Source organism: Anomaloglossus baeobatrachus, chromosome 2 (assembly GCF_048569485.1).
Source record: "Anomaloglossus baeobatrachus isolate aAnoBae1 chromosome 2, aAnoBae1.hap1, whole genome shotgun sequence".
NCBI lineage: Eukaryota > Metazoa > Chordata > Amphibia > Anura > Aromobatidae > Anomaloglossus > Anomaloglossus baeobatrachus.
Window position 1 is genome coordinate 776,175,365 of NC_134354.1, and position 22,426 is coordinate 776,197,790.

General features: G+C 49.1%; 1 protein-coding gene across 2 annotated transcripts in view; it reads left to right on the forward strand.

Moving 5' to 3' along the window:
- Positions 1-22,170, forward strand: part of LOC142292299 (putative N-acetylated-alpha-linked acidic dipeptidase) — a 166,250-nt gene extending 144,080 nt beyond the window's left edge. For both annotated transcript variants that reach the window (XM_075337569.1, XM_075337570.1), the window contains 9 exons: positions 6,314-6,396; positions 9,433-9,496; positions 9,611-9,678; positions 12,030-12,121; positions 15,422-15,512; positions 17,161-17,425; positions 18,042-18,123; positions 19,688-19,780; positions 20,135-22,170. In XM_075337569.1, coding sequence (XP_075193684.1) covers positions 6,314-6,396; positions 9,433-9,496; positions 9,611-9,678; positions 12,030-12,121; positions 15,422-15,512; positions 17,161-17,425; positions 18,042-18,123; positions 19,688-19,780; positions 20,135-20,324 — 1,028 coding nt within the window. In that variant the 3' untranslated portion in view covers positions 20,325-22,170. The remainder of the gene's footprint in view (positions 1-6,313; positions 6,397-9,432; positions 9,497-9,610; positions 9,679-12,029; positions 12,122-15,421; positions 15,513-17,160; positions 17,426-18,041; positions 18,124-19,687; positions 19,781-20,134) is intronic.
- Positions 22,171-22,426: the final 256 nt, after the last annotated feature.

A 22,426-nucleotide genomic window follows, 5' to 3' on the forward strand; every position in this document is an offset into this window, starting at 1 on the left:
AGGAGGACTATAATAGGAGGAGTAGTCCTGGGGGGAGAGTTACGCAAGGTTATGTCTGGCGCTGCTGGGATCGTGACGGAGCCGGTGTATGCTGGTAACTATGATACACATCGGGTAACTAAGGGACATTAGTTACCCGATGTGTATAATGGTTACCAGCGTATACCGGCTCCGTCACGATCCCAGCAGCGCAAGGTTATGTCTGGCGATGCGTGCGGAGGGCCGGGGCGAGCGGCCAATCCATGCAGAGGGCGGGGCCAGGCCGAGGCGAGCGACCAATCCGTGGGGGGGGGGGGCCAGGCCGAGCCAGCGGCCAATCAGACGGTTGTCACTGTAATGACACTCACCGAGACACAATTTTGGAGCAAGACAGACAGACAGACAGAATAAGGCAATTATATATATAGATATATATATATATAGATATATATGAGTCCAACAGTGTAGACCAGCTCACTCCTGTGAACCACCTGGAACCTCAGCTGACCTGGTTAACTCCGTTGTGCCCGGATCAGGGTGTAGGAGTCCTTCCATACAAATGTGAACAACGGCAGAGCAGTCCTATCTGCACTACTTTCCTGCGCTAATGCTGTCTTGAACTGCTTGTGTGGAGCCCTGGACAAGCCAGGGGCCACAGAGAACAACACCCACACACCCCACACTCCCGGTCAGGCACACCAAAGTCAAACACAAAACCCTTGTTGCCTTCCTCCAGGGGCTGATGTCCACACCAGGGGGTGGGCCAGGCGGTTGGCCCCGCCCACCGAGGAGTTCACAGTCCTGGAGGCGGGAAAAGTAGAGAGTTCAGTTTTAGAGTGGAAAGTGAGAGGAGGTGAAGTGGCAGTAGAGCAGACTGAAGTTGGTCCGGGTGTGTGGCCCGGACGGATCAGCAAGGTTGGCAGACGGTGGTGACCGTCTGCAGGAGTGACCGATTGGAGTTTGCCGTAAGGTCCGTGGACAAGCGGTGGCCCGGCGGTACCGGACCGGTACACAAAGAGAAGTCAGCACCATCTGGCAGGGGTTTATGGACCCTGACAAGGCTAGGAGTCGCCGAGAATTTGTCAAATCCATTAGCGAAGGGAACCTCCTGGGTTCCCCAGCAGCCAAGTCCCGTTAGAAGGCAACCGTCCAACCGTGAGAGGGAAGCACAGCCACCGCCAAGGCTACCGTTCCCAGGGCCAGAGCCTGCGGGCAAAAGGGGCTCCTCCAGCCCATATCCAAGCCGGGGAGCGGGTTACCGGTGGGAACCCATTGGAACCAAACACTACACAGGTGCAGGGAAAGGCAGTCACCATCAACCTGCCGGGAGCAGAAACCACCGCAACCGTCTGTGGGACCCATCCATCCAGCCATGTGTTTTACCGAGAACTGTGTCTTCATCATTGGCTGAGTGAGTACCACCGTGCCGTGCGGCACAGCGCTGCCCCTGCGACCCTGCACCTCCCCAGGCCCTGCAACCCGCCTGCCGTCCATCCCTACCCCATCACCGGGCCCCGGGACAACCAACCCCCTACCCACGGAGGGGAGAACTAACATCCAGGCTGCTCCCTGTCATCGCTCCCGGGATCCCCGTCCAGAGCAGCGGTGGTGTCACCAAAATCACCACAACCGTGGGTGGCGTCACAGACAATATAACCAAATCCCCACCATCCAATCAATCCCTACCCCTTTTCACTCACGGGCGAGGAGCGCCGCTCGAGTCCCCGGGATCCGGCCCACCGCTCGAGCCACCGCCGAGCAGCAGCAGCAGCAGCCGGACCCGAGCAGTGGGAGAGCGCAGCGTCCCCTCCTCTGCCCGCGACAACTTGGCGTCACGAACAGGATCCTACCGCTCTGCCGTCTGGTAGAGGTGCGCCTTGTTACCGCCGGAGGTGTCCGGCCGGAAAATTTGAGAAGCCGCCATCTTGGGCGCGAAAAGTTCCCGCTCGAGCGTCTCCTCGAGTAGTGGAGGCGTGAAGGCCAAAACCCCGCCCCTGTAGAGGAGGTACCGGAAAGAGACTAAGGGGGACTGATGGCGTCTGGCCGCATGTAGCCCGCGGCTATAAAAGCAGGGACGCCAGGACCCTGCGGCCTTCTTGTTCCTGGAAGAGGCCGCCGGAGCCATGTACATGACGTCCCGCAGCACCGTAGCCCCCGCGCCTGGAACCGCGGCGTGGGTGGAGATCCAGACCGCGCAGCTCCAGCAACGGCTGCAGGTCAAAATGCAGCTCCTCCTGGAGGAGTGGGAGGCCGACATGGCGGAGGTTGTAGCGACCGTGCGGAGACGCGAGGAAGAGGGAGCTTCGGAAGGGAGGGTGAGTGACCCACGCCCCTGTGTCCCTAGTGGGTCGGTCATCGCGGCCGAGGGACCCGGTCCACACCCGCTCACCCAGCTACCTTCCCCGCTACCCGTACCGGCCGCCGCGCCCCTGTCACTAGGCCCGCTACCACCGCAACCGGTAGCGGTACCCCGCATGTCCGCCCCGGCGGATCAACCTGCAGCCGGAGCCCGTGATCGACCAGAGGTGCTACCATGGAAGATGCCGAAGCCCAAACCGGAGGCATCTACGGAGACTCCCCCCGAGCCGGAGCCGACAGGCCGCTCCTCCGTGCAAAAGGCCCGGCGGAAAAGGACCCCTGTGCCCATCCCCCACACCTCGTCTGAGGTTGCGCCGGGTTGCCGCTGCAGGGCAGCACCCCAGGCCAAGTCACTGCGGGACCTTCCACCCAGACTGCCAGTGGTGGGCAGTGTCCAGAAGGTCTCGCGGGGCCCGACCCGTGCGCCGGAGCTCGCAGCAGCCCCGTATTGGGACAGGGAGCCGACACCGCTGGGCCCGGAGATCGCGGAAAGGGAGAAGAAGAAGGCGGAGTTGGTGGCCCGTACGATCCGGGAGAAAGAAAGCCTCCGCCAAGCGACCTTCCGTGTCCGGGGCCCACTGTATGAAGGGCAGGTGAGCCAGTTTGATGTCCGCCGGGGCTATGGATTTAGTTATGAGCCGGGCCTGGAGGCCGAAGTCTTTATAGCCCGGCGGGATGTTAATGCCCACCTGCCGGAGGAGCACCCAGGCCGCAACCTGATGCCAGGAGACCTGGTGCAATACACCCGGCACTGCGGGGAAAGGGGGTGGTTTGCGTTGGACGCAAAGCTGAGGGGCAGCCAAGAGGCCCGAGTGTGTACCGCGCCCCCTCCCCCGACCGACGCCGAAGAATCCGAGTGATGGCAGCGGGGTCCCGTTGCAATTGTCCCCCGTTGGGACCACCAGCAACCGGTTGAAAGTTTTAAAAGTTTTATGGATGATAAGTAAATAATTGATGGGAAGTTCACCTGATTGAAGCCTTGATTTGCACCGGTCGTTGCCGGCAACTGGTCCCCGTTGGGACACCCTTTACAAATGCGTAGAAACTGCTACGGACAAGCCCGAGAACTGTCAGGGCAACCACAAACTTAGTGGCTTGTAAATAAATATGTTGTTGGCTTTACCGTGACCGCCTCCGGAGAGGCTGATTTGGACTGGAGGGAAGAGATGGCCCAGGCCCGCCACTATCGCAACCGGTGGCAATCCTCTGGGGGTTTCAGGGGTTCCCCATGGACGTGGGTCCCCTGAAAAGTACAGAACCCGCTCGGGTAACTTGTGCTGGACTGGGGTCAAGGGGTGCTGCCTGTTTGCTTAGGGGCAGCATCAGGGCCAGGTTACTTGGGTGGGAGAGAGCGGAAGCCGTACCGTTTGCAACGTTTAAGTAAGAGTACCTCCCGATGTGGGAAGATGTCATTATGATTCTAATCTGTTTACCGTTTTACCTTTTTTTCCAGTTGTGAAAATAAAACCGGTGATGGACGGGCAGCCCGCGGACGGTCTGCATTTTACTAAGGGGGAATATGGCGCCCTGGACAAGCCAGGGGCCACAGAGAACAACACTAACACACCCCACACTCCCGGTCAGGCACACCAAAGTCAAACACAAAACCCTTGTTGCCTTCCTTCAGGGGCTGATGTCCACACCAGGGGGTGGGCCAGGCGGTTGGCCCCGCCCACCGAGGAGTTCACAGTCCTGGAGGCGGGAAAAGTAGAGAGTTCAGTTTTAGAGTGGAAAGTGAGAGGAGGTGAAGTGGCAGTAGAGCAGACTGAAGTTGGTCCGGGTGTGTGGCCCGGACGGATCGGCAAGGTTGGCAGACGGTGGTGACCGTCTGCAGGAGTGACCGATCGGAGTTTGCCGTAAGGTCCGTGGACGGGCGGTGGCCCGGCGGTACCGGACCGGTACACAAAGAGAAGTCAGCACCATCTGGCAGGGGTTTACGGACCCTGACAAGGCTAGGAGTCGCCGAGAATTTGTCAAATCCGTTAGCGAAGGGAACCTCTTGGGTTCCCCAGCAGCCAAGTCCCGTCAGAAGGCAACCGTCCAACCGTGAGAGGGAAGCACAGCCACCGCCAAGGCTACTGTTCCCAGGGCCAGAGCCTGCGGGCAAAAGGGGCTCCTCAAGCCCATATCAAAGCTGGGGAGCGGGTTACCGGTGGGAACCCATTGGAACCAAACACTACACAGGTGCAGGGAAAGGCAGTCACCATCAACCTGCCGGGAGCAGAAACCACCGCAGCCGTCTGTGGGACCCGTCCATCCAGCCGTGTGTTTTACCGAGAATAAGGATAACGTTTGGAACACCATTCTAAGTCTGAACTGGGTGCAAAAACCTAAAAAAACATCACTATGGGGAGATAAGGTATGCACACCAGTGACTATGTAAGGGGAATACATGGAATAGCAGAAACTGCTGTGTGAATACTGACTTGAAAAATCCAATAGCTATATGTAAAGTGAAAATGTGAAAAATGGAATCTGCATTACTGCCATGAACATATGAATCAAGAGAAATTTAGCTACTGAATTGATCAATGCAATAGAGCCCCAACACTACGCCAAAGTATTTCTCTACGTTGGGGTCCCTAGCTTGTGTGTGTCCTCTCATGCAGTTAAAAAACTTACCGTGTATGGGAAGCTGAGACCCAGGCTATATATGCGTATGATATGGATTGGCAATAGGTGTGTGGGGAGGGTTCACAAACGAAAAACTACTAACAATAAGGATAACGTTTGGAACACCATTCTAAGTCTGAACTGGGTGCAAAAACCTAAAAAAACATCACTATGGGGAGATAAGGTATGCACACCAGTGACTATGTAAGGGGAATACATGGAATAGCAGAAACTGCTGTGTGAATACTGAATTTCTCTTGATTCATATGTTCATGGCAGTAATGCAGATTCCATTTTTCACATTTTCACTTTACATATAGCTATTGGATTTTTCAAGTCAGTATTCACACAGCAGTTCCTGCTATTCCATGTATTCCCCTTACATAGTCACTGGTGTGCATACCTTATCTCCCCATAGTGTGTTTTACCGAGAACTGTGTCTTCATCATTGGCTGAGTGAGTACCACCGTGCCGTGCGGCACAGCACTGCCCCTGCGACCCTGCACCTCCCCAGGCCCTGCAACCCACCTGCCGTCCATCCCTACCCCATCACTGGGCCCCGGGACAACCAACCCCCTACCCACGGAGGGGAGAACTAACATCCAGGCTGCTCCCTGTCATCGCTCCCGGGATCCCCGTGCAGAGCAGCGGTGGTGTCACCAAAATCACCACAACCGTGGGTGGCATCACGGACAATATAACCAAATCCCCACCATCCAATCAATCCCTACCCCTTTTCACTCACGGGCGAGGAACGCCGCTCGAGTCCCCGGGATCCGGCTTACCGCTCGAGCCACCGCCGAGCAGCAGCAGCAGCCGGACCCGAGCAGTGGGAGAGCGCAGCGTCCCCTCCTCCGCCCGCAACACTTGGACCATTGCCTTTTAATGGATTTGCAAATAAAGTGAAAGAAAAAGTTTTAACAGCATCCTGGACTGCTCACGCTATTGCTGGATCTTGCTCTGTCGTTGTTCATATATATATATATATATATATATATATATATATATATATATATATATTTATTTTTTTATTTTTTTTATTATTATTATTTTTAATTTATTTTTGTTTAAATGTGTCGATCTTGCAAAGGAACTTGGCCATGTGATCTTTTCAGCATTCTACTATAATCCTACTGGGTTTCCATACATAGCAGCAGACCTATAGGGCCATGATAGGCATCCAACTACTATAAGGTCCCATGGGGACAGCATAAGCGCATTGCATGGGAGGGTGCAGGGTGGCCATGGGGAGGGTCACCACCCTTAGTTTAGCCACTTATATTCTCTGGTTGCTATGGGTCATAAAATCAGAGCTACACATAGAGTACAACACTCAATCCGCTCTACATATTCTTCCTTTTAGGTTGGAGGCCAAGGAGGACAATTATTTTTGCCAGTTGGGATGCAGAAGAGTTTGGACTTTTAGGCTCTACAGAGTGGGCAGAGGTAACGGGTCTGTAATTTGTTTTTTATGTAGTAGACTGTGCAACTGAGGAAAGTTAATACATGAGCTATAAAGTACATTTTAGCTTCAAAAGCCAATGCAGATGTAAAATGCATTTTCCTAATAAGTCTACAATATGGCTGCACCCAAGGACAAGAAGACCATAGAGCAAACAAGCACACTATGCGACTCCAATGTGGTCCATAGAGAGAATAGCCCAAGAGGATTTGGAAATGGCTCAAATATCAAGAACATAACATTGTACTGATACAAAGCTATAAAACCCTGCAAAGCTACAGTGGGGAAAATAAGTATTTGATACATTGGTACACTTCAACTGCAGCAGGGATCTTGGTGACTCCTCCATACATATATTCTCCAGATCTTTCAGGTCAGTCCTCCATACAGATCTTCTCCAGGTCTTTCAGGTCACTCCTCCATACAGATCTTCTCCAGATCTTTCAGGTCAATCCTCCATACAGATCTTCTCCACATCTTTCAGGTCACTCCTCCATACAGATCTTCTCCACATCTTTCAGGTCAGTCCTCCATACAGATCTTCTCCACATCTTTCAGGTCAGTCCTCCATACAGATCTTCTCCAGGTCTTTCAGGTCACTCCTCCATACAGATCTTCTCCAGGTCTTTCAGGTCAGTCCTCCATACAGATCTTCTCCAGGTCTTTCCGGTCACTCCTCCATACAGATCTTCTCCAGACCTTTCAGGTCACTCCTCCATACAGATCTTCTCCACATCTTTCAGGTCAGGCCTCCATACAGATCTTCTCCAGGTCTTTCAGGTCACTCCTCCATACAGATCTTCTCCAGATCTTTCAGGTCACTCCTCCATACAGATCTTCTCCAGGTCTTTCAGATTTTGGGGCTGTCACTGGGCAACATTGAGTTTCAGCTCCTCCAAAGATTTCCTATTGGGTTCAGGTCTAGATACTGCCTAGGCCATTCCAGGACCTTGAAATGCTTCTTACGGAGCTGCTGCTTAGTTTCCCTGGCTGTGTGTTTCGGGTCATTGTCGAAGACCCAGCCATGACCCATCTTCAGTGCTCTTACTGAGGGAAGGAGGTTGTTGGCCAAAATCTCACAATGCATGACCCCATCCATCCTAGTAGTAGTGTAGTGTTCTACTAGTGGTAATCTTTGAAACTGCGGTCCCAGCTTTCTTGAGGTCCTCCCATATAGTTCTGGGCTGATTTTTGACCTTTCTCAGAGTCATCTTTGGCCCACGAGGCGAGATCTTGTAAGATTGACAGTCATCTTGTGTTTTCTCCATTTTCTAATACATGCACCAACAGTTGTTGCCTTCTCGCCAAGCTGCTTGCCTATTATCCAGTAGCTTATCCCAGAATTGTGTAGGTCTACAATTTTGTCCCTGGTATCCTTAGACAGCTCTTTGGTATTGGTTATGGTGGAGAGGTTAGAGTGTGATTGATTGAGGTTGTGGACAGGTGTGTTTTATACAGGTAATAAGTGCAGAGTAGGAGAAAAAAAATGACAGGCCTGTGAGAGCAGAATTCTTGCTGGTTGGTCCGTGATGAAATACTTATTTCATGCAATAAAATGCAAATTCTTTAAACATCATACAATGGGATTTTTTGGATTTTTTTATTCTGTGTCACAGTTGAAGTTACCTACGATAAAAACTACAGATCTCTCCATTATGTGTAGGTGAGAAAACTTGCAAAATCGGCAGCGGATCAAATATTTATTTTCCTCACTGTATATAACTTTGGAAGTTTTTTATCCTAAAGCGGGCTTTACACGCTGCGATATCGTTAATGAATTATCGTCGGGGTCACGGTGTTTGTGGTGCACATCCGGCGTCATTAACGATATCGCAGCGTGTGACACTTATGAGCGACCTTAAACGATTGCAAAAGTGGTCAAAATCGTTTGCCGCGGAGAGGTCGTCCTGAAACTAAAAATCGTTCTCTGCTTATTAGCGATGTTGTTCCTCGTTCCTGCGGCAGCACACATCGCTATGTGACACCGCAGGAGCGAGGAACATCTCCTTACCTGCGTCCCGCCGGCAATGCGGAAGGAACGAGGTGGGCGGGATGTTACGTCCCGCTCATCTCCGCCCCTCCACTTCTATTGGACGCCTGCCGTGTGATCTCGATATGACGCCGCACGAACCGCCCCCTTAGAAAGGAGGCGGATCACCTGCCAGAGCGACGTCGCAGGGCAGGTAAGTCCGTGTGACAGAGGTAAGCGAGGTTGTACGGCATGGGCAGCGATTTGCCCATGTCGCACAACCGACGGGGGCGGGCACGATCGCTTGCAATCTCACTAGCGAGATCGCAGCGTGTAAAGTACCCTTAAGGCTAAATTGTGACACTAGTCATGCAATATGAATATGCAACGCCTGTGGGATTTTTGATTACAAGTTGCATATAATTCGACAAAATCACAGTCACACATGATTTGCGTTGCGATCTATGATGACAATTTTTAATAGCCAAACTTTAGCTTTAAAACAGCAGGTTTGTATTGGCTGTTGCAGATTCTGAATCCCAGGCGACTCGGAGAAAAATCACTCCATAAAATGATGTTTAATAGGAAGTCACTGATAAGTCTTTAACATTTTTGGGTCATGTAAGCAAAGTTGTCATGAAGCCTCCAGCATTAAAAAGTTGTTTTAAAGTTTCATCATCGGGAGCGCATCGCTCCCGTACCTTTTGACTTCCTGCTTGTCAGGAGTGGTGCGCTCCTGATGATTATCACTTTAGACCTGCTGAATGATTGCAAAGCTGGTGCAAAGCATGGAGCACAGGTGCATTAAAGTTAGCCAAAATAAAGAGCATGTAAGCCCTATGCATGCTCAGCCATGCTTCTAAACTGCTGCGGAGGCTGGTAACATAGACTATAATGAAATTGAAAAGCGACAGCATTTTTAAGAAGATTAAAATCGCAAATTTGCACATTTTTCCGAGCAATTGACTTTTTGCAATTTTACTCATCATTGATGATAAAACTATTAATTTCCTCTTCTGCACGGATAGTAATGTCTTCCTATATTTTGTAGGAGAATGTTAAGCTACTTGACAATAGGGCGGTGGCTTACATCAATGCAGATTCCTCTGTGGAAGGTAAGGGTTACGGACCCGACGATGTGGACACGTCTACAACCCAACTGTCCTCATCCATAATATTGGTCTGTTTTCATAACCTGCAATGATTTTTTTTTAATTTTATTTTCACAGGGAACTATACCTTAAGAATTGATTGCTCCCCTTTACTATATCAGCTGGTGTACAGTTTAACAAAACAGGTAACTATCAGATACTCAACAAATTGCCAATGTGCTTTAAACACCTAGGGAGGGACGGGACAGGAGTGTGTTGAAACCACAGAAAAAGAGAAACAAAACTCTATCAAACAGTGCACACACATAGGTAAAGACAATAAGAGATTCAGGAGGAAAACAAGAGCAGGAAGGAAATACGGAACAACAGGGGAAAACTCCACAACCACACCAAGCAATGAGTACAACTAAACACAACCTTCACCCAAGAGCGTTTGGGACACAACATTTCACAGACCAGCAAAGAATAAACTATAGCTGGCATGGTAAAAAAAGGTTTCCAACAGAATAAATAGGAGGGGAGCATATGTGATAGGTCTATTGTAAGAGAGACCATTGGGCGTAGTGTCACAATTTGAAATCTGGGCACTATCATACTCGGTATATGTAACTAGTGATGAGCGGGCACTACCATGCTCAGGTGCTCAGTACTCGTAACTAGTGATGAGCGAGCACTACCATGCTCGGATGCTCAGTACTCGTAACTAGTGATGAGCGGGGACTACCATGCTCAGGTGCTCAGTACTCGTAACTAGTGATGAGCGAGCACTACCATGTTCGGGTGCTCAGTACTTGTAACTAGTGATGAGCGGGGACTACCATGCTCAGGTGCTCAGTACTGGTAACTAGTGATGAGCGGGCACTACCATGCTCAGTTGCTCAGTACTCGTAACTAGTGATGAGCGGGCACTACCATGCTCAGGTGCTTAGTACTGGTAGCTAGTGATGAGCGGGCACTACCATGCTCGGGTGCTCAGTACTGGTAACTAGTGATGAGCGGGCACTACCATGCTCGGGTGCTCAGTACTGGTAACTAGTGATGAGCGGGGACTACCATGCTCGGGTGCTCAGTACTCGTAACTAGTGATGAGCGGGCACTACCATGCTCGGGTGCTCAGTACTGGTAACTAGTGATGAGCGGGCACTACCATGCTCGGGTGCTCAGTACTGGTAACTAGTGATGAGCGGGCACAACCATGTTTGGATGCTCGGTACTTCTAACAAGCAGTTGGATGCTCAGATGGGTGCAACTTGGGTACTTGAGTGGAAATTGAGCATTTTTCCCGGAAATTTTCCAGAAAAAATGCTTTAATCCCCAAGCATGAGGGTGTGCCGCCCCAGCAGTGGATCGAACCACTCGGATCCGTGGGCAATGTCTGTTCATAGCTCGAGGGTCTCTGAACCCGGGGGCTTAGGGGCCACACTCTAAAGTAAAGGGGGATATTTACAGGGAGTTATACTTTGTGACGCCACCCGTGGTGTGCCATAACTGGGAGTACCGTGGCTGCCGTTGGGAGTACCCGAGGTGATGGAATGGGGGAAGCAAGGTGTCGTTACCCACTTACCCTCCACGAGTAGCGGTAGGTCCCGGGACTCTGGATGATGATACCGGGTGACGTAAGCAGACACTGACAACCGGGTAAACCAAGTCTCTGGGTGTCGCTGCCGCTGAGGGGAGCTCGTCTGGGTCCAGTCCCCTGCAGTGCTGCCTGATGGTCCGTGACCTACCTCCTGGCACAAAGTTTAAATTCACCGTAGTGTCCCGGTAGTCTGGAACTTGCTGGGCCCCGATCCCCACTATGGCTAAGTGTGGGAGCCTGTTCTCAGGGCTCACGCTTGGGATTTTAGTAGGCTGCTTATATGGAAGGCCCTATCCCACCCGTTGCGCTAGTGCCCCGATTCTGGAGCTAGTGGCAACAGTCCATAAAGGCTCTGCTCTCCGCAGGTTAATTGCCGGGTTGCCTGAAGCTTCTCCCCGACCTAGGGTCTGTGTACCCCACCGTGCCCTCGGTCCCGGACCGGTGATAGGACCAGGCTGCTGACAGTTCTCTTTAACAGGTCTAGACACCTTGCCTCAATCCCCTGCTACCGGGGGTCCGACTCCTCTAGGTCCAGACCACCATCTGCAACGTAGACAGCTACTCTTGGGAGCCACCGCTCCCTGCCTCCTCCACATCACTACTCCAGCACACTACTCTACTCTACTCTAACACTCCTCACCTCCCCTTCCTGACCCTAGGCAGGCGACCCTATTCTGTTTAATCCGCCCACTGGTGTGTCTGGTGGGTGAGGTGCAGGGTGTATCTAGGACTTGATTTGCTGTTGGAGGCAGCACTGTAAGATGGGGACCCAGAACCATGAGGGATATGAATACTGCACTGAAGAGAAAGAGCGCGCAGTGCCCTGTGATGACCTGACAGTCCAGGGCGTCACCGTAGTGCTCGCTCATCACTAGTTTGGACCCCTTTAACAAACCACCCCTTGCAGTAGTCTTCACGCGGCCAATAATCCCCTTTTCTGCTTATTTCACATGTTAGATCCCGAGCCCAGATGAAGGTTTTGAAGGTAAATCTCTGTATGACAGCTGGCACCAAAAGAATAACTGGACAGACTATAAGGATGCTCCCAGGTAATGTGAATCGCAGAACCTATGGCTAATTGTACCCAGACTATCTACATCATAAATTGTGGATGCTAAAGACGCGCTTTCAGATTGCAGCAGCTGCATGCATCCAAAAGCTAAACCTCATGCAATCATGCCAATGGCCACACGTGAATTATTTGATTCCACATTGATTGATCAACTGGGGCTATAGAAACTGGTAAAACATGGTAAAGTCATCAGCCACAATTATCGGACTTAAAAAATATATAAAATATACAGAACTGTCAAGATCTGAGGCCATGGGTTGCATTAATCACGTAGGCAGGTTAAAAATACAACAATTTTTATTCCTTCTATAAACGGTCTTACAGCAACCCTACTCCTTATACTCTTCAGATGATGGACACTATGACTGTATCCAGCTCCAGCCGGCAACAATAGTCCTTAGGATAGTCCTCAAAACCAGACAAAAGATATCAAGACTGTAGCACATTGATCCAGCTTCAATCTCTATAGTCCATTCATGGGCACCAGGACCTGGCCGCAGCAACAGATTCTCTCCCCTCCACATAACAGAACTAACGCCCAACTAAGCATGTGGCTCACTTTTCCTCCTCGCCTGGGATCAGCCCCCTTGATGAGGATAGGGGCTCACGTAGAAAGGAGGCATGTAGGAGGAATTACAATTTTTAGTTCTCAACAACACAGCAATCAATAAAGGCTCGGTCTATCAAACTTCAGGGAGGGAACACTCCTTCTACTAACTCGTGGCCCACGTTAACTACTTTGGAGAAAATATGGACCAGTCAGGGCCTCGTAGCCCTAAGCTACTAATCTACGTCTCACTGGTTACAGTCACTGAATTGCACAGTACACTAAGCTCAAACCACAGTCCCCCATATCAAGTACCGCACGGCCAGACAGGAGACAACAGCCCAGTGGATTCGGGTCACCCATGGATCCCGATCTTGCCTGGCGACATCCGCGGCTTGACCATGTAGACTGGACTGGGGGTCTTGACAGGCATAGCGGTTGTCTTGGGGGTCTTCACAGGCAAAGTCGGGGTTTTGATAGGCATAGCGGGGTCTTGGAGGTCTTCACAAGCAAAGTCGGGGTTTTGACAGGCATAGCAGGGGTCTTGACAGGTGTAGTGGGTGTCTTGACAGGCATAGTGGGGGTCTTGGTGGTTTTGACAGGCGTAGTCAGGGTCTTGCCAAGCGTAGTCGGGGTCTTGCTGGACGGTGCGGGGATGCAGGACTTGCGGGTTGTTTTCAGAGGCTCTCTGGACGGTGCGGTGGTATGGGACTTGTGGATCATCTTCAGGAGCTTTCCGGACAGTGCAGGACTTGCGGACTAACTGTTTCAGTCTGCCCCGGAGCCGTCTTTCTGCCGCTCAAATCTTCTGCAGGGGAGGCTTCCTTCTTCCACTCAGCCTGTACGTCCACGCGCTGCTTTCCCTTCGTGCCAGAACTCCCTTTTCAGTCGGCTCCTGGACACTTCTTCCCTGTAACTCTCTCACTCCCTCTTCCTAGACTCATCCCTCTCTAAAATGCCTCCCTCCAGGAACAAGCTGCAAGGCTTCTATGCCCTAGGTGACTTTTGATTCCCGGGCTACTGTTCTTCCTTTGGCCAGCAGAGGGCAGTGTTCCATCACTAATCCTGCCAGGTCACGCCAATTGCACAGACTGCTGCATGCACATTCCTACACTGGCATCCTACTTCTTAAAAATTTGTTTATTGTAACTCCAAGTATAAAAGAGGGTAGTTTCTGGCTAATCTGCATGATTGTTCATCAGGGAAACCCCCTGCAGAGTGGAACAAAGATGCACAGCCCCCCACCAGATGAAAGACAATGAATCCAACTGTAGGCCTGTTAACACTAGAGTCCATGGAGACCAACTAATATGAGACACTGTTACAACCCCTTCCCCCTTCCAATTATGTAAGGACAAGTGACCCTAAACCAATAAGTAAGCAAATATCGCTAATAAAACACAACAATAAGGTGTTTAGTCATGTTGCCTATCCTCTGGATGAGGATAGGTGCTTACATCCCATCCTCTTAAACACTTGTTTATTGTAACTCCCAAATATGAAGGAGGGTAGTCTTCGGCTAGTCTGCATGATTGTTTATCAGGGAAGCCCCCTGCAGAGAGAAACAAAGAGGCACAGCCCCCCACTAGATGAAAGGCAATGAATACAACTGTAGGCCTGTTAACATTAGAGTCCATGGAAACCAACTAATTTGATATACTGTTACAACCCCTTCCCCCTTCCAACTGTGTAAGGACAAGGGACCTTAAACTAACAAGTCAAGTAAGCAAATATCTCTAATAAAACACAACAATAAGGTGTTGCTCAGTCATGTCGCCCATCCTTTGGAAGAGGATAGGTGCTCATATCCCACCCCCTTAAACATTTGTTTATTGTAACTCCAAGTATGAAGAAGGGTAGCCTTCGACTAGTCTGCATGATTGTTTATCAGGGAAGCCCCCTGCAAAGAGAAACAAAGATGCACAGTCCCCCACCAGATAAAGGACAATGAACCAACTGTAGGCCTGTTAAAATTAGAGTTCATGGAGACAAACTAATATGATACACTGTTAAGGTGGCTTTACACACTGCAACATCGCAAATGACATCGCTGTAACGTCACCGGTTTTGTGACGTAATAGCGACCTCCCCAGCGACATTGCAGTGTGTGAAACCTATCAGCGACCTGGCCCCTGCTGTGAAGTTGCTGATCGCTACAAATCGTTCAGGACCATTCTTTGGTCCTTTGTTTCCCGCTGTTCAGCATGATCGCTAGAAAGTCTCAGTGTGTAAAGGGGACTTTACAGCGACTTCGTTAGCGACTTCCCTTTCAAAAAGCTGCTTTACAACGTCCCCAATGACTAGCTAGGTCGTTCTGCAGGTCCAGATTGCTGCTGCGTCGTTGGCCAGGTCTGCCTGTTTGACAGCTCACCAGCGACTGAACAGAGACTTTGTAGCGATCCCGGCCAGGTTGTGATCGCTGGTGGGATCGCTAGAAAGTCTCAGTGTGTAAAGGGGCCTATACAACCCCTTCCCCCTTCCAATTGTGTAAGGGCAAGTGACCTTAAACTAATAAGTAAGCAAATAATTCTAATAAAACACAACAATAATGTGTTGTTCAGCCATGTCGCCCATCCTCTATCACAACATTATAGGAGTTTCCTTCATTCTCAGGATTCACAGCAGTGCCTCCTTTAATTTCACCGATTACACATTACAGAAGGAATCCAGTGCCGTTATGTGCCATGTGCCATAATGTACATATTAATTTTTTCTCTTTTTTTCTACAAGGATAAATAAACTGGGGTCAGGAAACGATTTTGAAGTATTTTTTCAGCGTCTTGGCATCGCTTCTGGAAGAGCTCGCTACACAAAAAACTCGGTGAGTGGTTTTGTATTCCAGCACCTGGTAAGTGGGAGGAAGGGCGCGTATGTAAAAACGTAGTGAGTCACCCCATAGTTCTATCAAACGGCAAGCTAAATATCTGTTCCCGAAGCAAAATGATACGCTGAAGACTTAAATGCTGTAATTATATAATCCTGAAACTGGCAACAGCGACAAAATAAAAACAGGTCCAAAAACAAACAAGATAAAAACTGTTTCAGGAATCGTCACCTATTTCATCTTAAATCAAAGAAGTAAAACAAAAATGAAAGATTGTACACGGCCTGTCATTACAAACTTTGGAACATTTTTTTTGTATGTTCATTTGATTCCTACATGAAAAGTTAGGCAATTTTAAACCTAGGCATTGGCAATGTGCAGCAGAAAAAATGGTAGAAAAGGAGTCCCTTAATAGCTGATTGATCTGCAAAAATGTTACAAATCCGTCACGTCTCCTGATGTCTCTCTCTGCTCCCCTCCTCTTAGTGTTAGAGATGACAGTAGGGAGGTGGAGGGATTTGTACACAAATATACAATGTGTAGAGGGGAAAAAGCATATGTAGGCTCAGGAAGGGTAGAGAAAACTGACTGTAGATAGGGAGGAAAGCATTTAATGGGAAAATGTGTGCAGGGTAGAAGTTGTGCAGATATATATGAGCAAATGAAGACCACAGCTCCCCAAATACACTCATATCTCTGATCCAGCCTATATTACCGAGAGAGAAACTGTCACTATGACTAAGCCGATGTACAAGCATGGCAGCTACCTGTCAAGGAGCTAAAAGAGTGCCAGCCAGGGGCGGGGTTGGACACTAGCCTCATCTCTCCCTATAGTCTTCACCCAGATCTTTACACTAAGTTTTTGAGAAAACATCAAAGCGTCTCAAAGTAATCGTACAGCCAGGCTTTGATTCTTGCAGCCCACGGTTTGGGCCACATAAATCGACTGACAGGTTCCCTTTAAACATATCTATACCAAAGGGCTAGCTTACCCCCACTGTCATGAATTTTAGGCTCAATTTTATTTTTACATTTTTTCATTGCTGACAACTGATTTCCGAGTGTTAAGCGGGCTTTACACGCTATGATATAGCTAACGAGATGTCGGCGGGGTCACGTCGTTAGTGACGCACATCCGGCATCGTTAGTTATATCGTAGTGTGTGACACCTACGTGCGACCCTGATTGTGCGTTAAAACGTTGGTCGCATACACGTCGTTCATTTTCTAAAAATTGAACATCAGGTGGTTCATCGCACCCGGGGCAGCACACGTCGCTCTGTGTGACACCCCGGGAACGATGAACAGATCTTACCTGCGTCCCACCTGCAATGCGGAAGGAAGGAGGTGGGCGGGATGTTACGTCCCGCTCATCTCCGCCCCTCCGCTTCTATTGGCCGGCCGCTGTGTGATGTCACTGTGACACTGAACGTCCCTACCCCTTCAGGAAGTGGATGTTCACCTCCCACAGCGAGGTCGTTTGGAGGTAATTACGTGTGACAGGGGTTTACTCGTTTGTACGACACGGGCAACAAATTGCACGAGCCGCACAAACGATGGGGGCGGGTGCGATCGCATACGAGATTGCATATGAAATTGTAACGTGTAAAGCAGCCTTTAATGCCTTTCATTTGCTCATTCCTCAGAAAGAGGGAAGATTTAGCGGCTACCCGGTTTACCACAGCGTCTATGAGACATTTGAGATCGTGGATAAGTTCTATGACCCTCTTTATAAAAATCACCTGGCGGTGGCCAAAGTGCGAGGTGGTCTTCTGTTTGACCTGGCCAACGAGGTGATCATCCCTTTCAATGTCAATGACTACGCCGATGTCCTGAAGAATTACGCCAAAATCGTCCGTGACATGGGACTGAATCATAAACTGCAAATGGCGGCATACCATGTTTCTTTTGGTAAGTTAATAGAACAGTAATTGTTGCTTGGTCTTGTGTAGCCTTCTGGATAGGAGAAACTCCATACATTGGTAAAATGAAACCTCTTGGGTGGTCATATCAGTGTTCCCCAATCAAGCTAAGAATTCTTATGTATCAATGTGCTGAAGGTCTGACCCAGGGAGGTCTCATGACTTGGATCATGAGAACAATAGAAATGGAACTTCTATTTTTGTGATCAATAGTTAAAGATTGTCCAGGACAATTTTATGATCACTGACCTCTCCTGCCGGCGATTCGGCTCTTTCTCTTCCGGGCTGCTCTGAGTGCCGACATCGAACTGATTGACAGGTGGCTCCCCGCAGTTAGGTAACACGGAGCCGGCTATCAATCAGCGTGCAATTGCACAGCGAAAAAAAAGCTACTTCTCTGTTGACGTGACGTTAACAGAAGCCACAGAATCACCGGCAGGAGCGATCTATGCTGGCAGAGACCGGCACCGGGCAGAACAGAATAGTTAGCAACTACCTGCCTGGTAGTTCTTAGGCCTATAGTAATAAAAAAGAAAGTCATGGACAACCCTCCATTGATCATCTCTGATATGCTTTTTTAATTCTATGTATTTTATTTTTTTCAGATTCTCTTTTTTCTGCTATTGAAAATTTCACAAATTCGGCTAAATCATTTCATGCGAGGTTGAAAGATCTGGATGTTACAAAGTGAGTCAAAGGTTTTTGGGGTTTTTTTTCCGCAATTTCTACTGATTCTTAGCTGCAAATTATACACAATGCGCATTCATAATGGAAAGATAAGTATTAGAGGGAACATTAATTTAAAACCTTTATAGCATAATAAATAAAAAAAATCTAAAAATCTATTTTGATAGAGCTAGGTTAAAATTTATGCGGGCGTCACACGAGACGAGCTATCGTGCGATGCATCGTCGGGGTCACGGTTTTCAGGAAGAGGATGTTCGACGCCCACAGCGAGGTCGCTCTGCAGGTAAGTACATGTGACGGCGGTTTAACGACTTTGTGCGACAAGGGGCAGCGATTTTCCCGTGATGTACAAACGACGGGGGCAGGTATGATCGCTCGTGCGATCGCACGATAGATCGTACCATGTGACGCCCGCATTATTAGGGTCTCTGATTATGACTCCTGGAACTGGGTACCAAACCGCTAAGGAGATGGGGCTGAACATTGAATCAATAGACACCAGAGGCTTAATGGTATTCCCTTGGACACCAGGAACTAGGTAGTAAATCACATGATAACAGGCGCTGGGCACTAAACCACAAGATACCGGGGACTGATCACTAAACCACAGGATACCGGGAGCTGTGCACTAAACCACAGAATACTGGTGACTAGGCATTAAACCACAAGATACTAGGGGCTGGGCGCTAAACCACAGGATACCGATGGCTGGGCACTAAGCCGCTGGACACCGGGGGCTAGACACTACTCGGTTGGATATCAGTCACTAGGCATTAAGCTGCTGGATAACGGGAGCTGCGCACTAAGCCGCTGGACACTGGGGGCTGTGTACTAAGCTGCTGGACACCGGGGGCTGGGCATTAAACTGCTGAATACCGGTGGCTGTGCACTAAACCTCTGGATACCGGTCACTGGGCAGTAAGCCACTGAACATTGCAGGCTGGGCATTAAACTGCTGGATACTGGCCGCTGGGCACTAAAGCTCTAGGCACTAAGCTGCTGGACACCGGGGGCTGGGCATTAAACTGCGGAATACCGGTGGCTGTGCACTAAAACACTGGATACCAGTCACTGGGAACTAAGCCACTGGACACCGGAGGCTGGGCATTAATCCGATGGACATCGGGTGCTGGGCACTAAGCGGCTGGACAATGGAGGCTGGGCATTAAACTGCTAGACATCGGGGGCTGGGCACTAAAGCACTAGACACTAAGCCACTGGACACCAGGGCTGGGTATTAAACTGCTGTATATCGGAGGCTAGATACTAAACCGCTGAATGCCATTGAACAAATTAAAATAATTACACAAAAACTTAGAAACCACTATTCTTTAGAGATTTAGACACATTAAACATAAGGGTCAGGGGCAAAAGACTTGGGCATCGGACCTCTAGGCAACATAGATATGGGACAGAAAATCATTGATCAGCACCAGATTATGGGATATTAGATAGCTCCCAGGCCTTAGAGAAGGAGGCAATAAACTATTGGTTCCTAATATGAAACCATCCATCCATCTAGAGATCATCTATATATCTGACATTTACAATATCTTCATTACAGCCCGATAGAAGTCCGGTCTGTGAATGATCAGCTCATGTACTTGGAGAGAGCCTTCACCGACCCCTTGGGATTGCCCCGACGTCCCTTCTACAGGTAAAGTGAAATAAGAATAATTTTATCCCTGGTCGTAGCTACATGAGGTGAAGACTAGGGGTGAGCGAACCTGGGGTGTTCCCCCCCGATTGACTATAGCGGTAGTGCTCTACAGTTGGTCCATGAGAAGTGTGGGGGACTGATCATGATGGCTTAGCGCAGTGCTCTTCTTCAGTCCCATGGACTTTGTATGGTGCTGCACATGCTTCACCACCACTACATACAAACAGAGGACTTAGGACTCTCATTCTTGAGATTTTTGGGGGTCCAAAAGATTAGCAACTTATTACCCTTGAGCATATATTTATTATGATCCACTCTTTTTATAGACGTCTTTTGTTTTTCCGTCCACAGACATATCATCTATGCTCCGAGCAGCCACAATAAGTACATGGGGGAGTCGTTCCCCGGGATCTATGATGCACTCTTCGACATTGAGAACAAAAGTGACCAACGCTCGGCATGGGAGGAGGTCAAGAGACAAATTTCTATAGCCGCCTTCACAGCCCAGGCTGCCGGGCAAACTCTGGAGGACGTCTTATGATTTTAATGTATATATCGTATTTATATTCTAAGCTAATGAGTCAACATTTGACAAGATCTCGAATTCTTCTCCCTACATTAACTTTTACATTCACTTATTATTTAAAGGGGTTATCCATAGAATAAAAAAAAATAAGGAAGTGATTCTCATCTTCACCAATCCCTTTCTAATCCTGTTCTGATCTTACTCTGTCACCTCTGGGATCTACTTACTGGTGACATCTCAAAAAGCTGAAAATTCCTGCTCCGCCAATCACTAGATGCAGCACTGCCACACCTCAGCAAGTGATTGGCTGAGCAGAAATTTCCAGTCACTAGCTGCAACACTGCCACACCTTAGCCAGTGATTGGCTGAGAAGGAATTTCCATCTACCGGGTGCAACACTGCCACACTTCAGTTAGTAATTGGCTGAGAAGAAATTTCCAATCACTGGCTGCAGGATGGACACGCCTCAACCAGTGATTGGCTGAGCATGAATTTCCAATCACTAGCTGCAGGATGGACACGCCTCATCCAGTGATTGGCTGAGCATGAATTTCCAATCACCAGCTGCAGCACGGACACATCTCAGCCATTGATTGGTTGAGTATGAATTTCCAAACACTAGCTGCAGCACGGACACGTCTCAGCCATTGATTCTTTGAGCATGAATTTCCAATCACTGGCTGCAGTATCGACACGCCTCAACCAGTGATTGGCTGAGTATGAATTTCCAATTACTTGCTGCAGGATGGACACGCCTCAGCCAGTGATTGGCTGAGCATGAATTTCCAATCACCAGCTGCAGCACGGACACGTTTCAGCCATTGATTGGTTGAGTATGAATTTCCAAACACTAGCTGCAGGATGGACACGCCTCAGCCATTGATTGGTTGAGCATGAATTTCCAATCACTAGCTGCAGGATGGACACGCCTCAGCCAGTGATTGGCTGAGCATGAATTTCCAATCACCAGCTGCAGCACGGACACGTTTCAGCCATTGATTGGTTGAGTATGAATTTCCAATCACTAGCTGCAGGATGGACACGCCTCAGCCAGTGATTGGCTGAGCATGAATTTCCAATCACCAGCTGCAGCACGGACACGTTTCAGCCATTGATTGGTTGAGTATGAATTTCCAAACACTAGCTGCAGCACGGACACGTCTCAGCCATTGATTGGTTGAGCATGAATTTCCAATCACTAGCTGCAGGATGGACACGCCTCAGCCAGTGATTGGTTGAGCATGAATTTCCAATCACTGGCTGCAGCATGGACACGTCTCAGCCAGTGATTGACTGAGCATGAATTTCCAATCACTAGCTGCAGGATGGACACGCCTCAGCCAGTGATTGGCTGAGCATGAATTTCCAATCACTGGCTGCAGCATGGACACGTCTCAGCCACTGATTGGCTGAGCATGAATTTACAATCACCAGCTGCTGGATGGACACACTTCAACCAGTGATTGGCTGAGAAGGAAAGTCCAATAACTGGCTGGAGCTCTGCAACACCTCAGCCACTGATTGGTTGAGAAGGAATGTCCAATCACTGGCTGTAACACTGCCACACCTCAGCCAGCATTTCCACTGTGTAGAGACTAGGACCAAAAAACAGAGAACAGCAGGGAACGGGAGCTGCAGGGGATCGGTGTGGGTTGCATTGAAATTTAAGTAGTCTGTGCTCTTCCAAAATGTTTCTTTTGATTGATAACCCCTTTATGTATTAACTCCGTACTCCTGAGAACCTGCAATGGGCTTAAAGGGACACTAACCGTATTGTTCATGGACATGATCACTTACCAGAATTACATGTAAATATTATTAAGCAAAACTGGTCTTGCACATTATTATATTTTTAACACATCTTGTTGCCTACGTTTGTCTTCTTTATAGGGGGATAATTGGTGGGGGGGAAGGCATGATCATCAACTCTTTTTTTTTAATAGTTGGTAAAAAGACTAGACACAGGAGCTCTGCTTAATGAACAGCCAAGATCTTGCAGCGACTGGTCCTGGCTGTTTAACCTTATATATGTTGCGGTCAATATCAGTTGGTGGTGACAGGCAGGTGGCTCCCTCTTTATAGGAAATGATTTTTGCTACTTCATCTGAGAGCAGTAT